The following is a 17,382-nucleotide window of genomic DNA, read 5'->3' as shown; positions in this document are numbered from 1 at the left end:
TTTGCCAGTGACCTCGCCAACAAAAGGTCTACCTCTTTGATTTAATTGTAGTGGGGCGATCTGCTCTTGTTATTATGCGCCTGTCCCGCTGCTTGCGTCTGCTGCTGCTCTGGTCCCCCAAGGCCTATTCCTGATTGCCGTGCCTCTCTGTGCCCCGGGCGGGTCTCTCCACCAGGATAGATTTTCCAAGACTGGGTCAGAGTTCGGAAGGGGACCTGGCTCAAAGAAAAAGCAAAGGCTGCAGTCAGCAGAAGAGCAGGACCTGTACTAGTCGGGTGTAGAATGAATCTCACTGAAGACATATGAACCCAGAAGACACCAGGCCTCTTCTTGAGGGCTGGGAGTTGTTTTTACTAGAAAAAGAAGATGTTTTCTTCTCTCCTTGTTTCTGCTCAGCCAAACCAGGCAAGCCTGCACACCAAACGAAAATTTTTAAGTAAATAATTTATCTTATTTTTATAAAGCAACGTTCAGTAATGTCTAAGTGCCATTCCATTCAGGGGCTATGTGCTTTCTCAGTTATGTATTATATTCTACTTGTCATTTAATAAAAAGTGTTTGTGTCATAGATTGAATTGATTATAAGTTTTCGTTGTAAACATTACAAATAATATAATTAATCCCATGCATGACTAATTTAATATTAGCATAGGAATATTGGTTAGACATCATCCACTCAAATTTCATTTCCCTGTTGTTTTCTTTCTTTTAAAGCACACTTGTTTTGCATCGTTAACTACTTGCTCATATATTTTTACTTAGTTTTTCCATAGAGTGACGTTTTCACTTAAAAGAATTTTACTACATTTGGGCTGTGAACTTTTTCAGGTGGAGGAAGGCTGGTGGAGTGGAACTCTGAACAATAAGTTGGGACTTTTCCCCTCAAACTTTGTGAAAGAGTTAGAGCTCACAGAGGATGGTGAAACTCATGAAGGTCAGGACGAATCAGGTAGGAGAAAAAAACTTGACTATGATTTTATCTCTTGGAATTCTTCTTTTGAGTGCTTAATCAGTTTCAGTTAGCCTGGTTTTAAAGAACAGATTATAATGGGAATAGAAGGGGAAAAAATTACCTGATCAGTTTATTCTTTTTTCTTTCCCTGAGTTCTGTTTAGCGTACTATTTGAACTGCTGAGTTTGCAAATGGCCTAGCTTAATAATTGAGAAAATTTTAAATAGCAGTCTTTCGTTTTCTATATTCATATTCCAGATTCTGTTTTCCCTACAATCAAATGCCAGTTAATTAATTCATTGTTATTGCTGTTATTGTTATTTGGTCTTTTGAGATAAGTTCTCTATATGTAACTTTGTCAACTTGGAACTCACTGTGTAGACCACACTTTATTTCAACTTGTAGCAATCCTCCCGCCTCAGTCTCAGAAGTACTGTGATTCTAAGTGTGTGTCCTACCATGTTCAGCTTAATAAATTTGATCTCTTGTCAATTAGAGACAGAAATTCATCTTAATATTCTCATCATTTAAGGATTTAGTTGAGGAAATGTTAACACAAGCTAATTATAAATTAATACAATTTTTTTTAAAGAAAAACACTGTTGTGATATTTAGGAAAGTTGCTTTAAAATACTACTTAAATTTTGAAGTGTAGGTAGGATTGTACATATAGTGAGGATAAGTAATACATAGCTATTTTTGGTTATTTATGTTACTGATTTTAAGGGTTAGTCTATAACCTATAAGATACCAGTTACTTTTTCTTTTCTTTTAGAGTTAGTATAATGCCAAGGTGTGTGTGTGTGTGTGTGTGTGTGTGTGTTTCTTCTTTATGTGAGTAGTGACAATGAATATATGCTATCTTTGCCTTTCTGTAATTAATTTGCAACGAGAGTAATGATTTTATCAAAAAGGTATTATATGCAGTTGCAGGGCAGTGCATTGTTTTGAGCTATTATTTTCTTTGACTTTTGTCAGTACTTTTAGTGTTTTCTATACAGATGTGCAAATGATTTGAAGTGAAATGAAAGCTGTTAATGCAGAGAATGGATTCTGAGCTTTAGTGAACTGAATGATAAGGATCTTTTAGAGAAAATAAATCCAAATAATAATTAAAACTTTCATAGACTTGAGGTTGGAGACATGGCTCTGCAGTTAAGAGTACATACTGCTTTTGCAGAGCAGTTGGTTTCCCAGCATACACGTTGGACAGCTCACAACAGCCTGTAACTTATTAGAATATATAAATTTTGTTCACTGCCAAATGCCTATTTTGTGGAATAGTGTGACATGTCGATAACATCAAAGGATCCTTCAGGAAAAGAAATACCTCCATGAAGCTTCTTCACAGCAAAATGCTCTTTCACAATCTAATGCACTCCTGCCTGCAAACCATGACGTTGTGTTAGTTCTTCCCAGGTGGTGAATCAGTCATCTCCTAGTGTCACCTCTTAAGTGTTCCATCACCTCTTTGTACCATTAGGAGACAAACCATATCTAAGTAGTAGTATCTTGCTAAGAATCTTTTGTTTTCTGAATTTCTTAGTCATAAAATTAGATATAGTTAGAATAGTTATTTTATTCAACATAGCAACAAAAATCAAAGTACATTTGAGCACTGTGTTGTTTATCTTTCTGGTTTTTTTTTTAAACAAAGTATAAGATACAGATATTGTAGAAAGTGTTGTAAAGATTTTTGTAATTTTGAATGTCGTTCTTCATAACAAAATTATTCTTTTAGAAATAGCTTTGACTGGCCCTACCTCACCATTACTGTCTCCGGGAAATGGGAGTGATCCTGGATCAGTTACACAGCCAAAGAAAGTTTTCCGAGGAGTTGGATTTGGAGATATTTTTAAAGAAGGCTCTGTGAAACTTAGGACAAGAACATCCAGTAGTGAAACAGAAGAGAAAAAACCAGAAAAGGTATTGTACTAGTTTGGTTCTTATTACTATAATTCATACTGACCAAAACTGACTTGGAAGGAGGATAGTGTTGATTGGCTCACATGTCCAAGCAGTCAATCATTGAGGGAAATCAGCAGGACTCAAGTAGGAATAGAGGCAGGAACCATGAGGTAGAGCAGCTTAATGTCTTGCTCAGTTGGCCTGGTCCTTCTTACATCAGTCAGCAATCAAGAAGATGTTTCACAGACATGACCCACAGGCCAGGCCGTGGAAGCAATTCCTCAGTTGAGCTTCCCTCTTAGGTGATGGTAGTTTGTGTCTGGTTGACAAGAACTAACCATCACAGGTAATCACAGTTAACCGTCACAGGTAGTCACAGTTAACCATAACAGGTAATCACAGTTAACCAATCACAGGTCGTAATAATGAATTTAATTTAGATTAATTTTATTCATTGTTTAATTTAGTATTTTGGGGGTGAGGGTATTGGCTTTTTGTTTGTATGCTTTTTTGAGATAAGATTCTTTATGTAGCCCAGGCTAGCCTGGACCTCAAGATCCTCCTGGTAGCTCACTCCGCATCACTAAAGATTTTTTTTTTTAAGTTATAAAAGAGTGAAAGTCTGTTAATTAATTTTGAGGGTCATGGGGGTTTATGAATGGGAAGCTTATGGGAAACTTATAATATGTAATGGCTAATAATTTTATTAGGGTGCTTATTAATTGTTAAATCCAAGACAGACTTTCCTTAGTGGCAACCTCAGTGTCCTTAGTTATTACAGTGTAAATATAAAAGGGAAATATTTTTGTTTTGCTTTTTAAAGGTAAAGATTTGTTATTTTTCTTTTAATTTAATAAATACCTAAAAATGAACTATTTAAAGTGAATTCTAAATAAAATGTTAAATTACTTAAGTGCTACATAACTTTTCTCTGGATTCTCAACAGTAGCTAAGTTTACTAACCTCAAATAGATAATTTTATTAGCATTTTCAAATGAAATCAAGTGAACGATCCATAATTTATAAAATCTAATAAAAAGCTAAAAAGTAAGCCTTTAAGTTTTTGTTTTGAGAGGAAATAATCGCAATCTTGAGCCTTTCTTTGTAAGTTTTGGTTTCCAGTGTTTGTATTTTGGAGAAACTGACTGAGCAAGTACTTCAGAAGAAAGGAGCTTCATCCCTATAATTCTCATTTTAAAAAATAGCTTTATTTTATGCTTATATATGTACACGTATGTGTTTATGTGTATATGTGATATGCACACTTCAGCCTGAGAATATTAGAAGAGGGAGCTGGGTCCTCTGAAAGTGGAGTTAAATGTGCTTGACTGAGCTTCTGTGTGGGTGTTGGGAACCAAACCTGGGTCTTCTTTAAGAGCAGTAAGTGCTCTTATCAGCTGTGCCATCTCTCTAGGACCTATAGTTCTCATTTATATCTCCTTATCTCTTAAAAATTTAAAATATTTCATTATTTACCCAATTCAGCCACATCTCATTTGGTTGGTGTAATACGTTGTTATTTCTCCCAAGATGGTGGTCTTCTTCTCTGCCAGGTTCCTGCATATTTTCCTATTTAATTTTGAGTTGGATTTAGGAAAGAGCATCTCTGCTTCCTGCCTTGCCCTTTCCTACCTCAGACTATTGGCATTAAGATTTTAATATGATGGCATATATCTTTAAATCCTAGTATTTGAGGTAGAGGTAGATGAATCTCTGAATTTGAGGCCTATCTGGTCTACATCTCAATTTCCAGGGCAGTCAGGGCTCCATAGTGGAATGCTGTCACCACCCCCCCCCAAAAAAAAGATTATAGTGTATAATGAATTAATGGATTAGAGTCTCAGTTTCGTGAAATGGTGTTCTACAGCTGTTTGCTTTTGAGGTCCCTTTGAGCTCTAAAAGTGTGGGATGGTACTGAATAACTTTTTGATTAATGACATTGCATTAGTATTCTGCCAGTCACAATTCATAACATCTGCTACGCAGTTATTAGTGAGAGTAGTCTCAAAGTAACATTATTTAACAAAGTAGGGAGCACTTGTTATGTTTTAGGTGATACCATATTGAAAGGTATGGTTAAAACTGAGAAATTAAAGTGAGTTTTTTGGAAGACACATAAACGTATTGTAGGTTAGTTATCAGTGTATTCGTATTTTTAACCATTAAATTCTAATGTCATATGTGCTGCTCTATTTGGGTAGAGAACTCAAGGAAGCACACATTGAAGGTGGTGTAGGACCATACTCTATGGAGAAATGTCTAAGTAGTCTATGTAAGAGTTGTAACAGTACCTAAATATTTTCATTCAGATATTAATAAAGTGTAAAGTTTTTAAATTTCCCTCGTATTTCAGGGTTTGGGTGGGGTAGGAGTGACGTAGATGCAATACTCATATGAAACCCAAAGCCACAGTATACACATGTAAGAAATTCTCAAATAATGCATAAATAAAATAAATTGAAAAGTTCCCCTCCAGTTTTAAGGCTTGGTGTTGTTAAGTATCCATTTTTGTAGATTCAGATCTGGGCTCCAGGACTAAAATCACTGCTTTGATGGGTTAACTGCTTCCTAATATAAAAAAGAAGAATGACAATCCCTACTTGATACCGAAATTTCTAAGGATTACGTTTCAGTCTATATAAAGTGGTTATTTTAGAATTTCTATTATTAAATAGATAGTGAATACCTGAGTATTTATTATTTTAAGATAGTTTCAAAAATTAGTGGTTATAAGCCAGCCCTCAGGAGGCAGAGGCAGGCGGGTCTCTGAGTTCAAGGTTAGCCTGGTCTACAAAGCAAGTTCCAGAATAGCCAGGGCTGCAACACAGAGAAACCCTGTCTCGAAAAACCAAAATAAATAGATATATAGATAAAATAATTTAAAAAAAAATTAATGGCTATTGGGTCTGGAAAGATGGCTTCCAGAGGACCTGGGTTAGATTCCTAGTTAAACTTGCATAGTGACTCCTAGCCCTCTGTAACTCCAGTCCCATGGTATCCACTGCCCTCTTCTGGCCTCCATGGACACTGCATACACTTGGTGCTCTGATGTAAATGCAGATAAAACAGTCATACATGTTTTGAGGAAATTTTTAGATTGTTAATTTTTTATTGCTGAATCTTTAGTTAGATTACTAAACCTAACTATAAGTACCATTATAGAGGACTGGGGAAGTGTAAAGGAAACCTTGGTTTAACATCTATTATTCTTAGGCTGGAGAAATGGGCTAGCAGTTAATAATACATATTGATCATATAGAGGACCACAGTTCAGTTCCCAATATACATGTCAGGTGACTTAAAACCACCTGTAACTTCAGCTCCAGAGATCAACACCATCTTTTGTCCTCTGGGCAGCTGAATTTATGTGAACATTCCCACCTTACAGATACTTATATAAACGCATAATTTACAAACTGAAGTAAAATCTTAAACAATCTTCTTTTAGACTTACTTATTTTTGTTTTATGTGTTTGAGTGTTTTGCTCTCATGTATATCTGTACCAAATACATGCCTAGTACCTTCAGAGGCTAGAAAGGGGCTACGATCTCCTGATTCTGGAGTTACAGATGGTTATGAACCACCATGTAGGTGCTGGGAATTGAACCTGGGTCCTCTGGAAGAGCAGCTAGTGCTCTTAAACACTGAGCTGTCTCTTAACCATGAAAAGTAAAAATATTAATTAAAACCATTATTTTTATTTTAGCTCAAGCTAGTTGATAGTATTCTTTTCTCTTCTAGCCCTCAATTCTGCCGTCACTGGGATCCAGAACCCAGAGTGTGGAGGTGACAAAACCAGACACCGATAGTAAGAGTAAAGGTAAGCTCTGCAGCAAACCACTCTGGTATAGATATGCGTCATAGTGCTAACTCACTAGAGAGACTGGTCACACTGTAGTCATTCCCAGAATAGTAAATCCTCTTGGATAAAAACACACGAGGTTGAGCATTCTGGAGTGCTGTGTTCCTTTAAGAATCTCGGAAGTTAAAACTGTATTTTGTACATCTCAGACACTGAGTATTATTTGAATGACAGGTAAACTTTTCTTATCATTGAGTATAAGTTTTATTTAAGTTTTAGTAGCTTAATGGGTATATTATTTTACATAGAGGCTTAATAAGTATCTGCTGTATTAATCAACTTGTATAAGTCACATTATATATTCATATTATTTATATTCCTTATTTCAGTTAAGGAATATTGTAGAACATTATTTGCTTATGAAGGAACCAATGAAGATGAACTTACTTTTAAAGAAGGGGAGATAATCTATTTGATTAGTAAGGTAAGTTTTTTTTTTTTTTTTGTGAATCATCATTCATAGAAATATTTTTCAAAATTCTTTTAGTGCCTGTAGAATATTAGCTTCAGATGGGTTGGGATTTATCTTGATTTTGGGTTCTGGGAACATAAATACAAACTCTTTTAAAGTTTTTATTGTTTGTATTGCTTATAATTTATATACTAAAAATCAGTGATAGGGTCTAGAGAGATGGCTTAGTAGCTAAGAGCATTTGCTGTTCTTGCAGAGAACCAGGGTTCAGTTTTCAGCGCCCACATGGTTGCTTAGAGTCATTGTACATCTACTTCAGGGGACCACACACTTGCTTTTGACTTCTGCAGGCATCAGGCACACACACACACCCACAGTCCCCCACCGCCCATACACACATACCTGTAGGCAAAATATTCAAACACTTAAATAAATCTTAAAAAGGAAAAAAAAGAAATGACCAGTGATTACATTGCTTATTTTTATTCCTTTATTAACTAAGAATTGGACATCCTAAATGTTCGTTAGTAGGTAAGACGTCGTTCATGAAACTCGACTTGCTGTGGGAAATGGTCCGAGAACAGCTTGTAGGAGTTGGTTTTCTCTCTCTGCCCTGTGGTCCTAGGGTTTGAACTTAGGTTATCAGACTTGATGGCAGGCACCCCTCCCTGCTGAGCCATCTCACCGACCTTGGTATACCTATTTTAAAGAACAAAATGATTGTATAAATTAGGATAAATTCTAAGGCAACAAGAACCCCCTGCCCCCAAAACAAAAATAAAACCTCCTGGGTTTTAGGTCAGGCAGAATGGTATAGTATAATTACTTATGAGAGAATAATAAGTATTTACTTTTGCTATAGACTTGTGGAGTACTTTGTTTTGAAGTTCTTATTGTTTTAACTGTTAACATTTGGGTTAGTGTATGTGATCCTTTTTTAGTAATACATTTTATTGTGTACATTTAAAGTGTATAAATTATAAATCCAAAAAGATAGCAAAAAGGTTAATGAAAGGGATATGTTCATCTCGCTTAACTACCTACCTACATGATAAAAATCTGTAGTCCACACATTTAACATCACCCCCGTATATAATTCTTAATATTCATAGAGTTTATATTGATAAAATTTAATACTTTATGCAGGTGATCATTAGAAGTGCTAATTTCTGAAGCTGCATAAGTGATTTTTAGTATTGCATATAAAATGTTAAGATAGTAAAAGTTTAGGAATTCTTATATTTTTCCTGTTTCTTCTTACCTATTGTATTTGTCTCTTTTCTACCACCCCTGTCCCCATGAGAACATTTTAAAATTGTTTTGATTTTAAATTTTTTTGTCTCTGACTAGCACAGAACTTGACGTGTAGGCCAGGTTGGCCTCATTCTCACAGAGATTTGTAAGCAGCAGCCTCCTGAGTTGGGATTTAAGGGTGTGTGCCTAGGTATTAAGCCCAGTTTCTAACTACCACTAAAAGTAGTATGCAGGGAATAGTTTTTCTGGGAAGACTGCCTACCACAGTCCGTTTCCTTTAAAGATAATAGAAGTCATCCTAGCTTCTTGTGAACTTCCCCATATTTAAAAACTACTAGCGTGTGTCTGCAGAGCTAGGGGCAGGAGGATATTCAATTTGAGGCAGCCTTTGCTACCTGGTTAGTTCCCCCTCCCCCCAACCACTGCAAAAGAGGAAAAAAAGAAAAGAAAATGTAGAAAATGTGATACATTAGTGTAATTGCTTGGTTTGTGTTTTAGGACACTGGAGAAGCAGGCTGGTGGAGGGGTGAGCTTAATGGCAAAGAAGGAGTGTTTCCAGACAACTTTGCTGTTCTGATAAGTGAACTAGATAAAGACTTTCCAGTAAGAGTCTATTTGCTTTTTAATGATGATGATACTTTAACATTTGCAGATGGTTTTTCAAAAATAGAGTTTTTATATTGCTGAACAAATTTCATAAAATTGTGCATTTAAGTAAAATTTGGTTTGCTGTGAAACATTTTATTTCAGTCTTGTATTTTGTCCTTGATATTGGCTCTCTATATACTGAAAACCAGCTGTGCCTTCTTTACCTTTTGAGTCACAAAAATGTTGGGTTTATATAAGTTGAATAGATTCTTAATTTTCTGAATGAGATTTAATGTTACTGAAAAGTGTCAGTTTATTGTATGGTATTGTGAAGCTGGGTGCTTGCCTCCTTAGACATGTAATATTTCTGTATGAATTCTCAAGAGAAAACTAATCATTCATTAGTACTAGATCTTTTTGCCTTTTCGTGCCTTGACACTTTCTCCACATACAAGGTTACTTGAGCTTACCAATTAGAAGGCAAAACAGTTAGGTGTATACAGCAAAATAGGCTGTCATCTTCAGTTCAGGCCGATGCAGAGCATGCTAATCTTTGTAGTCTTTAATCAAGTAAATTATTGGCAATTATATTACAGAAGCTTAGGCTGTCTGAGTTCTTTCATTTGCTATATTGCATTCAGTTTTGGTTCACCTTCCAGTTTTATTCTTTCTTTAATGAGCATTTTTCCTGCTTTTATTGTATAACTTACTAGTTATTTGTTATTTGGAGCAACACAATTAAAAATGTTAGAAACTTTTTAAGACATTAAATTAAGTCTTAAAAGTGAATTAAAAGCTTAGAAAATGAGGGGAAAGGAGGCCTTTGCATTTAACTGTCTATGGGAGTTCTTTAGACTTAAGAATGATAGCTAGGTTTATCATTACTCTTTTACTTTTAATATGTACTTTAAGTTTTTATTAACTTATTTTTCCTGTTTTCTACATGTAAACATTGATCATACTCCCCCTTATTATCCTCTTTTATCACACCCTCCTTCTCAGCAAACCCTTTTCCATCCCAAGAAGTCCTTTTATTTTCATTTTTGTTTTTAACCAACTGTATTTAATTGGAATTGACTATGGATGGGGGTTTATTTGCTTTAGCCTTGAGGAAGGGCAAATTACCAGTGGCTCCACCACAGAAGAATGACACCTCACACCTAGGAAGCATTACTGCCTGTAGCTGCTCCTCAGTGGGAGTGGGGCATGATGGGTGCGATGCTGATGGGCTCAGTCCTAGGGAGGGGTCATGGATGATACCCTCCTCATATCCAAAAGCCAGCTCTCCACAGATGCCCTTCCCACCTCTTGTCTCTTATGTTCTTTCTTTCTGCACATACTTCTTTGGTATTTCTGAGCCTCCTTTGTGGGTATGATATACATGGCCAACTCAGAGTGTTGAAAAGTAGTTTATTCTTGGCACTTTATCCTGTTATGAGTCTCTTTCATTATCTATGACTTGCTGAAAGCAGAAGCCACTCTGTTTTAAGGCAGAGAACACTACTCTATGAGTACAAATAGAAATATTTACAGGACAGTTTTATATCATATCCGTATAGAAAATGTTAGTAGTAGTTTCCCCTCTGGGGCCTATGACCTCCCACTCCATGTGTATTTGACCAGGTTTGTAGTATTAGGCACGAGTCCCTCTGGTAGAGCAGACAGAAATCTAAGCAGAAGGTGCTTGGTTCCTCCATACAGACCTGCCACTAGTGCACCAGTGGGCACAAGCTCTTACCTTCTGTCCTCTGTCCCTGAGCTGGGAAAAAGGGGCAAATTTTTGTGTGGAAATCTAAGACTAATTAGATGAAGATGAAAAAATTTTGCTTACCAAGATTCTTTGTTTTTACCTGATTAACTAATTCTTTTTTTAAAAAAGTATTTGACTAGCTTTTGATCCAGGAATCTATTTGTTGTAATAATATTTTTTTTTTCAGAGACTTTTCCTAGTTGTTAGGTTCTTAATATTTTATATTCTTGGCAAGCATGAGATGAGAAACAATGTAATTTATATTAATTTATTTTTACTCTAAATAACTAATCAGTTTTAACTTTTTTCCCTTCAGAAACCAAAGAAACCACCTCCTCCTGTAAAGGGTCCAGGTTTGTAAAAAAAAAAAAAATGCATTGTTTAGTTGATTACTTTTCATATTTTTAAATTACAAAATAATAAGGTTTAATTTAATGTAAACCATTGAATTTTATTATTAGCAAAACCAATTAAAGTTAGTATTAAGGCATTTTAGATCTATGCAAAATTAAATGTTCACATGCATCATTCTTCATAACAAATTATATAAAATAAGGATCCTACTTAGGCATGGTGGTACCTGTAAACCCAGCCCCTTGATTCTAAGTTCAAGGCCAGCCTGGGCTGTATAGTTAGAACTTGTCTCCAAAAATAAAATAAGGATCTTTGGGATAATTTGAATACTTCAGTAATAGGAATATTGAATTAATACAAATTATCAGGTTTAAACCTATTTTAAAATGACTTGGCTGAATTATATATTCTACTTATTCTTTTAAATTTTATGTATATATTTTTTTTTTCCGGCATGCATGTCTGGGTACAATGTGCATACAGTGCTTATGGATACCAGAGGGGGCACCAGATCCATCCTACGTTTGGAGTTAAAGATAGTTGAAAGAGCTTGCCACATATGTGGGAGTATTGAACCTGGGTCTTCTGGAGGAACAGCTAGTGCACTTAACTGCTAGCCATCAGTCCCTCCTCTACTCTACTTTGTCTTTCTTGATAATTAATTGATTAATTTATTTGTTTTGAGGCAGGGTCTCAATATGTAGATCTGGCTAGTGTAGAATTCATTATGTAGGCCAGGCTGACTTAACTCAGAGAGACTTGCCTGCCATAGCCTCTCCAATGCTGGGTTTAGAGGTATGTGCCATGACACCTGTCTCCATACTCTACTTTTGTATTCATAGTTTTTGAACAAATGCTTCTTTACACAAAGTATTCCTAAATATACTTTGGAGGTATTGTGCATTTCTTTTGCTTTGGGTTTTTGCTTTTGGTTTTTTGAGACCAGGATCTCACAGTGTAGCTGAAGGGGAAACCTGAGCTAACTAGGTAGCTCATGTTAGCCACAAACTGATGATCGGCCTCCACCTCCTGAGTGCTGCAATTTCAGGTGTGTTATGATCATGCCATCCCTATTATATGGCTTTGCAACTCAAAGTGTAATCTTATGAGTATAGATACATTCATAAGATAAAAGTGCCAAATCAAGGAATGTTAATGGTTTTTCATATTAATCCAAGTACAGATGAAGAAATTAATTTGAATTCTGATGTTTAATTTAGTACCAAAAATGACCATCTTTTTGTTCTTTTCTCGTGTATTATTTTTTAAAAGTTATTCACTTTCTTCCCTACCACCAGCTCCAAAGCCTGACCTGTTAGCTGCAGAGAAGAAAGCTTTCCCTCTAAAGTCTGAAGAAAAAGGTAAGGCCAATTCCTCCCTTACCCAGCAAATTCTTTCTTTGATTGTGTCTTAAAGAAACATGATCACGATAGATCATGTACACTGTCTTTTTTTTGGGGAGGAGGGGGCGATTTTCGAGACAGGGTTTCTCCGTAGCTTTTTGGTTCCTGTCCTGGAACTAGCTCTTGTAGACCAGGCTGGCCTCGAACTCACAGAGATCCGCCTGCCTCTGCCTCCCGAGTGCTGGGATTAAAGGCATGCGCCACCATTGCCCAGCCATTTACACGGTCTTTAAGTACTTGTTAATACTTACTTTCAGTACTAAGAGCTTTCTAGGAATGCATATTATATAAAACTGATATAAAATTAAATCTTTCATCATACAGATAATTTGTATTCATTAAAAAAGTAAATGAAGGCTGGGCGGTGCTGGTGCGTGCTTTTAATCCCAGCACTCAGGAGGCAGAGGCAGGCTGCAGGCAGATCTCTGTGAGTTCAAGGCGAGAGCTAGTTCCAGGACAGGTTCCAAAACTACAGAGAAACTGTCTCGAAAACCCAAAAACAAACAAACAAAAAAAGTAAATGAATTCCTTAGTAAGATGTAGTATCTGTTTCATATTATGTATAAAAAACTAGGTACTTGATGAAAATTAAAAAAAATTTTAAGAATTTAACTATGGAGATTACTAGATATTTTTTTTTTAATCTTGTACATGAACTTAGGAAGTTTTTCCTAGACACCATGTATTTTGTCAAAAAACATTTTATATTGTTATTAAATTTAGGAAAATAAGATTTTTCCTGTACAGAAAGATCTATGATGTCTGTCTCTACTAGATTGGGCACAAACTGGAATATTGCTTCAGGATGCTTTTATTTCTTTGGCTAGTGTTAGAGTTTAACCTGTCATTGTTTCTGCTTGAATTATGTGTCTTAACTGATTTCTCCCACTTTAGCTCCTTGTCTGGATTGTACTTCATAGCATATTCAGGATCATCACTCTTTTGCTTCCTTCTTGTCCGTCCTTCCTTCCTTCCTTCCCTCCCTCCCTCCTTTCTTCCCTTCTCCTAATTTTTGAGTCACAGAAAGTTGAACCAAGGGCTAGCAAGATTGACTCAGTAGGCAAAAGTACATTGCTACACAAACCTGATGATGCTGTACATTTTGTTGGATGGACAAGTGCATTGTGACGTGTATCCACCATTCTGTCTTCAGAATAGTTTCACTATAGCTCCTTGTCTGGCTTGTCCTTCAAGTTTCACTATTCTGAATGTTCTCTACTCTTATTTTAGATTACCCTCCATCCTAAACTTTGGTAGTCACTTTCCCCCTTACCTGTTTCTATACCTTTGCATCTCCCGTTATTTGTAGTATGTAATCATTTTTATTGTTTCTTTAATTTACTATGTATGTAAAAAAATCTACCCATGGTTTTTCATGAGTTGGCAGTTCATTTGCTTTTACTACTGCTTCATTGTCCATGTGTATTGCCTATGTATACTGAGGAATATTTTGATTGGTTCTGAGTTTTTGCGCTTATAAGAAAAGATGCTATAAACATGTATGCAGGTTTAATTTGATCATACATTTTAGTTCATTTAAATAAATATCAATGATGAAATCACTGGATCCTTTGGTAAGGGTATTTTTAGTTTTCTAAGGAACTGCCAACCTATTCCCAAATAGTCTCATGTTGTATTCCTACTAGCAGTGAAACTTTGTTTTGTGTCCTCAGCAATATGTAATGTTTTCTCTGCTTTGTGTTTGTGTTCTGGTAGCTGTGTAATGATGTCACATGGTTTCCACTTTCCTAATGACATCTGATATTGAACATCTTTTCTTGTGCTTGACAACTTTGGTGACATGTATGTTAGATTTTCAGTTTATTTTTTACTGAGTTTAAGAGTTCTTTGTTTATTGAGTAGCTACCCTTTATCACATATTACACTTCTTTTTCCATTGTGTCTTATTTCTCTTATAGAACAGAAATTTTATTTATTTTATTTTACTGAAGTTTTAAATTTTTTAAGGAAATTATTATGTATGTATATATGATTTGTATGTCAGTACTAGCGTTGTGCATGTGATTTGAAGACAACTTTTGAGAGTTGGTTCTCTCCTTATCACCGTTGGTTCAAGTTGTCATATTCAAGACCATTTTGATCTTTTCTGTGTTATATTGTAGGAAATTAAACATTTTTTTCTTCACATTTAGGTTTGTGATGTTTTGAGTTTTGTTTAGCTTCTTAGCCTGTCCTAAAGGCATGTTATATGCTGTAGGAAAAAAGTCAGACAGAACCTGATGCTCTTGCAGAGTTGAAGGCACAGAGTAGACCTTTAGGGTGGGATACTAAGTCAGTTGTGCAGAGTGCCAGAGTATTATGGGGTTCTGCACAAAAGGAGCAGTTGGAGATTTGCTTTGGCATTACTGTGAGGCTTTGCCTGTATGATACGAATCTTGACAGCTGCCAGGAAGAGGGGAGGTGGAGAATAAGTCATGCCAGTTAGGTTAGATGTGGAAGTCAGAGGAACAGTGAGGAAGGCCATAGTTACAGGGCAAACATGCTTAGACAGAGCTGCAGATCTGAGTTCATAGAGCAACCAGTTCCACGTTCCTGTGTCTCAGGGCAAAGGATTGCATCGGGAACACATGGTTGGAAATACGATAGGGCAGTTTCTTAAGAAAGGAGAAAGATGCCCAAGAATGGCAGTGGACTAGAGGGAGGGCTAAGCTAAGCTAAGAGCCCTATGTGCAATTTCCTTAAAATATTTTTCAGTATTCTCTAGAGATTCAAATTTAGCTAGTTGTTGCCCTATAAAGGGCTCTACTTGATTATGAAATAGAAATAGGAAGCTTTGTATTTTTCTCCTGGTGGTATAGGGATGGGATACTTTGCTATATTTTGAGGCCATATAAAAATAGACTTTTAGCCAGACATGGTGGCACATGCTGACAATTCCAGCACTTGGGAGGCAGAGGCAGAAGGCTGTCTGAGCTCAAGTACATCTTGGTTTACATTGTGGTTTCCAGAACAGCCAGAAAGACATAGAGACACCTTGTCTTTGGCAAAAACAGAACAACAGACTTCTGAATAATGATCAGTAATTTGGCAGATTACTTTTTTTAAAGCAAGCTCTATTTGTACATGGTAGAACTTATTTGTTTTGATTTAATAAGTGTTTGCCTACATGTATGTATGTGTACTGTATGCATGGCTGGTACCAAAGAGGCCAGAAGAGGGCACTAGATCCCTGGAACTGGAGTCACAGACAGCGAGTTATTGTGTAAGTGCTAGGAACTGTATCTGGTCCTCTACAAGAGCAGCCAGTGCCCTTAACTGCTGAGCCTTTTCTCCAGACCCTACATTTTATATTTTTTGTTATTTTAAGGTGAAATTTGTTTAAAGAAGGTGTGCTGTGTCTTGTGATACTGATTCAGGTTTATTATTTACCAGCTTCTGACTAAGAGGGAATTTCATAAAATCACTTGTAGGCTTTTTTATATGCATTATTTTTGAAGACAAATAGTCATTCAGTGCTGGTCCTAAGTTTATTGTTTTTTAATTGTCTGTCATACTATTATGTGGATCAGTGCTGTGTAATCACAGATGTTCTGCTAAGTATTTATGCTTCGTACTTGAAAATAAGGAAGTGGATATGCTTTCTGTAGGATGTGTTTGCTGTCTTTCTTTTGGTGAGGTTGTTTTTAATGAATGTGGTATACAACCATTATAATACTGTTATTTAAGCATTTTTCTATCAAATAAGAAATATTTATTTCACTAAAATAGTGTTACCACCCCTAATAGCAAACCAAGGTTGCCAGAAGTATGACAAAAAGCATGTATTATTTGTAATTAGGGTTTTAATGAGTTTTGCCTCCACTGGGAAATTTTTTAAAAAAGATTCTTAGACATGTTAAAGTGCAACTTTCAAACTGTGTGCTTATACACATATGCAATGTGAAGGTTGATATTGATCTTTGCCAGAAAAAAAAACCTAAATAGTTTTGACTATTTAAATATATTTTAATCATCAGATGAAAAATCACTGCTGGAACAGAAACCCTCTAAACCAGCTGCTCCTCAAGTCCCACCCAAAAAGCCCACTCCACCTACCAAAGCCAATAATTTATTGAAGTCTCCTGGAACAGTGTACCCAAAGCGGCCAGACAAACCAGTTCCTCCTCCACCACCAGCAGCCAAGTAAGCTTTAACCTGATTTAAAATTAGGTGCTCATTACTCACTTTGACCTGAAGGCCTCTGTTGCCCTTTTAAGCTTAAGTATCTATTCCATATATTTATTTCTTTGTAGACTGTTAGTTCTTTCAATGTTAATCTTACATCAGGATAAATGAATTCACTTAAACTGTTTTTGCATTTCTGATTTTGTTGTGATTAGTTTTAGGATTAGAAGTCTATGTTCATGCATAGTTTTACAGAACAGATGGAAATTAGTATTATGTTACACAAAAATCTTAAATGTCATTAAGTCACTATTTTACCTTCAAGTAATTTTTGCATGTTTGTTTTCTCATTTAAGAATTAATGGAGACGTTTCTACTACAGTTTCTTCAAAGATTGAAGCTGAGCCAGTATCAAAACCAAAGCTAGACCCTGAACAATTGCCAGTCAGGCCAAAATCAGTAGACTTTGATGCTTTCATAGTCAGAAATTCCAAAGAAACAGGTAAGTTGAAATGGGACAAGATACTGCTTTTAATAAAAGAGTCAGAATGGATTTTAAAAACTCGAAATTTGTGTATGAAATAATGTCAACTAGTTGAAATAGACTTAACATTTTGTAGCTTAGAGTAGAAAAGTAAGGTGGTAGAATATAATTCTGTCTGAGCCAGGATTTCTTACTGATGATCAAAAAATGAACAAGATTGACACGTTGGTACCTCATTATGTCTTCATAATGAAATGACAGTATCTCCTAAATTAGTCAGAGCTGAGTG

The 17,382-nt window shown here is 35.8% G+C and overlaps 1 protein-coding gene across 1 annotated transcript in view; it reads left to right on the top strand.

Moving 5' to 3' along the window:
* Window positions 1–17,382, top strand: part of Cd2ap (CD2 associated protein) — an 81,242-nt gene that overhangs the window by 44,999 nt on the left and 18,861 nt on the right. Inside the window, exons 5-13 of the mRNA XM_005359791.2 lie at window positions 829–949; window positions 2,694–2,878; window positions 6,603–6,681; window positions 7,053–7,147; window positions 8,888–8,992; window positions 11,044–11,080; window positions 12,380–12,442; window positions 16,462–16,627; window positions 16,966–17,111. Of these exons, the coding sequence (XP_005359848.1) occupies window positions 829–949; window positions 2,694–2,878; window positions 6,603–6,681; window positions 7,053–7,147; window positions 8,888–8,992; window positions 11,044–11,080; window positions 12,380–12,442; window positions 16,462–16,627; window positions 16,966–17,111 (997 nt within the window). The remainder of the gene's footprint in view (window positions 1–828; window positions 950–2,693; window positions 2,879–6,602; window positions 6,682–7,052; window positions 7,148–8,887; window positions 8,993–11,043; window positions 11,081–12,379; window positions 12,443–16,461; window positions 16,628–16,965; window positions 17,112–17,382) is intronic.

This window comes from Microtus ochrogaster, linkage group LG2 (assembly GCF_000317375.1).
Source record: "Microtus ochrogaster isolate Prairie Vole_2 linkage group LG2, MicOch1.0, whole genome shotgun sequence".
NCBI lineage: Eukaryota > Metazoa > Chordata > Mammalia > Rodentia > Cricetidae > Microtus > Microtus ochrogaster.
The sequence above is the reverse complement of the archived record's forward strand: the minus strand, read 5'-3'. Positions and strand labels throughout refer to the sequence as shown.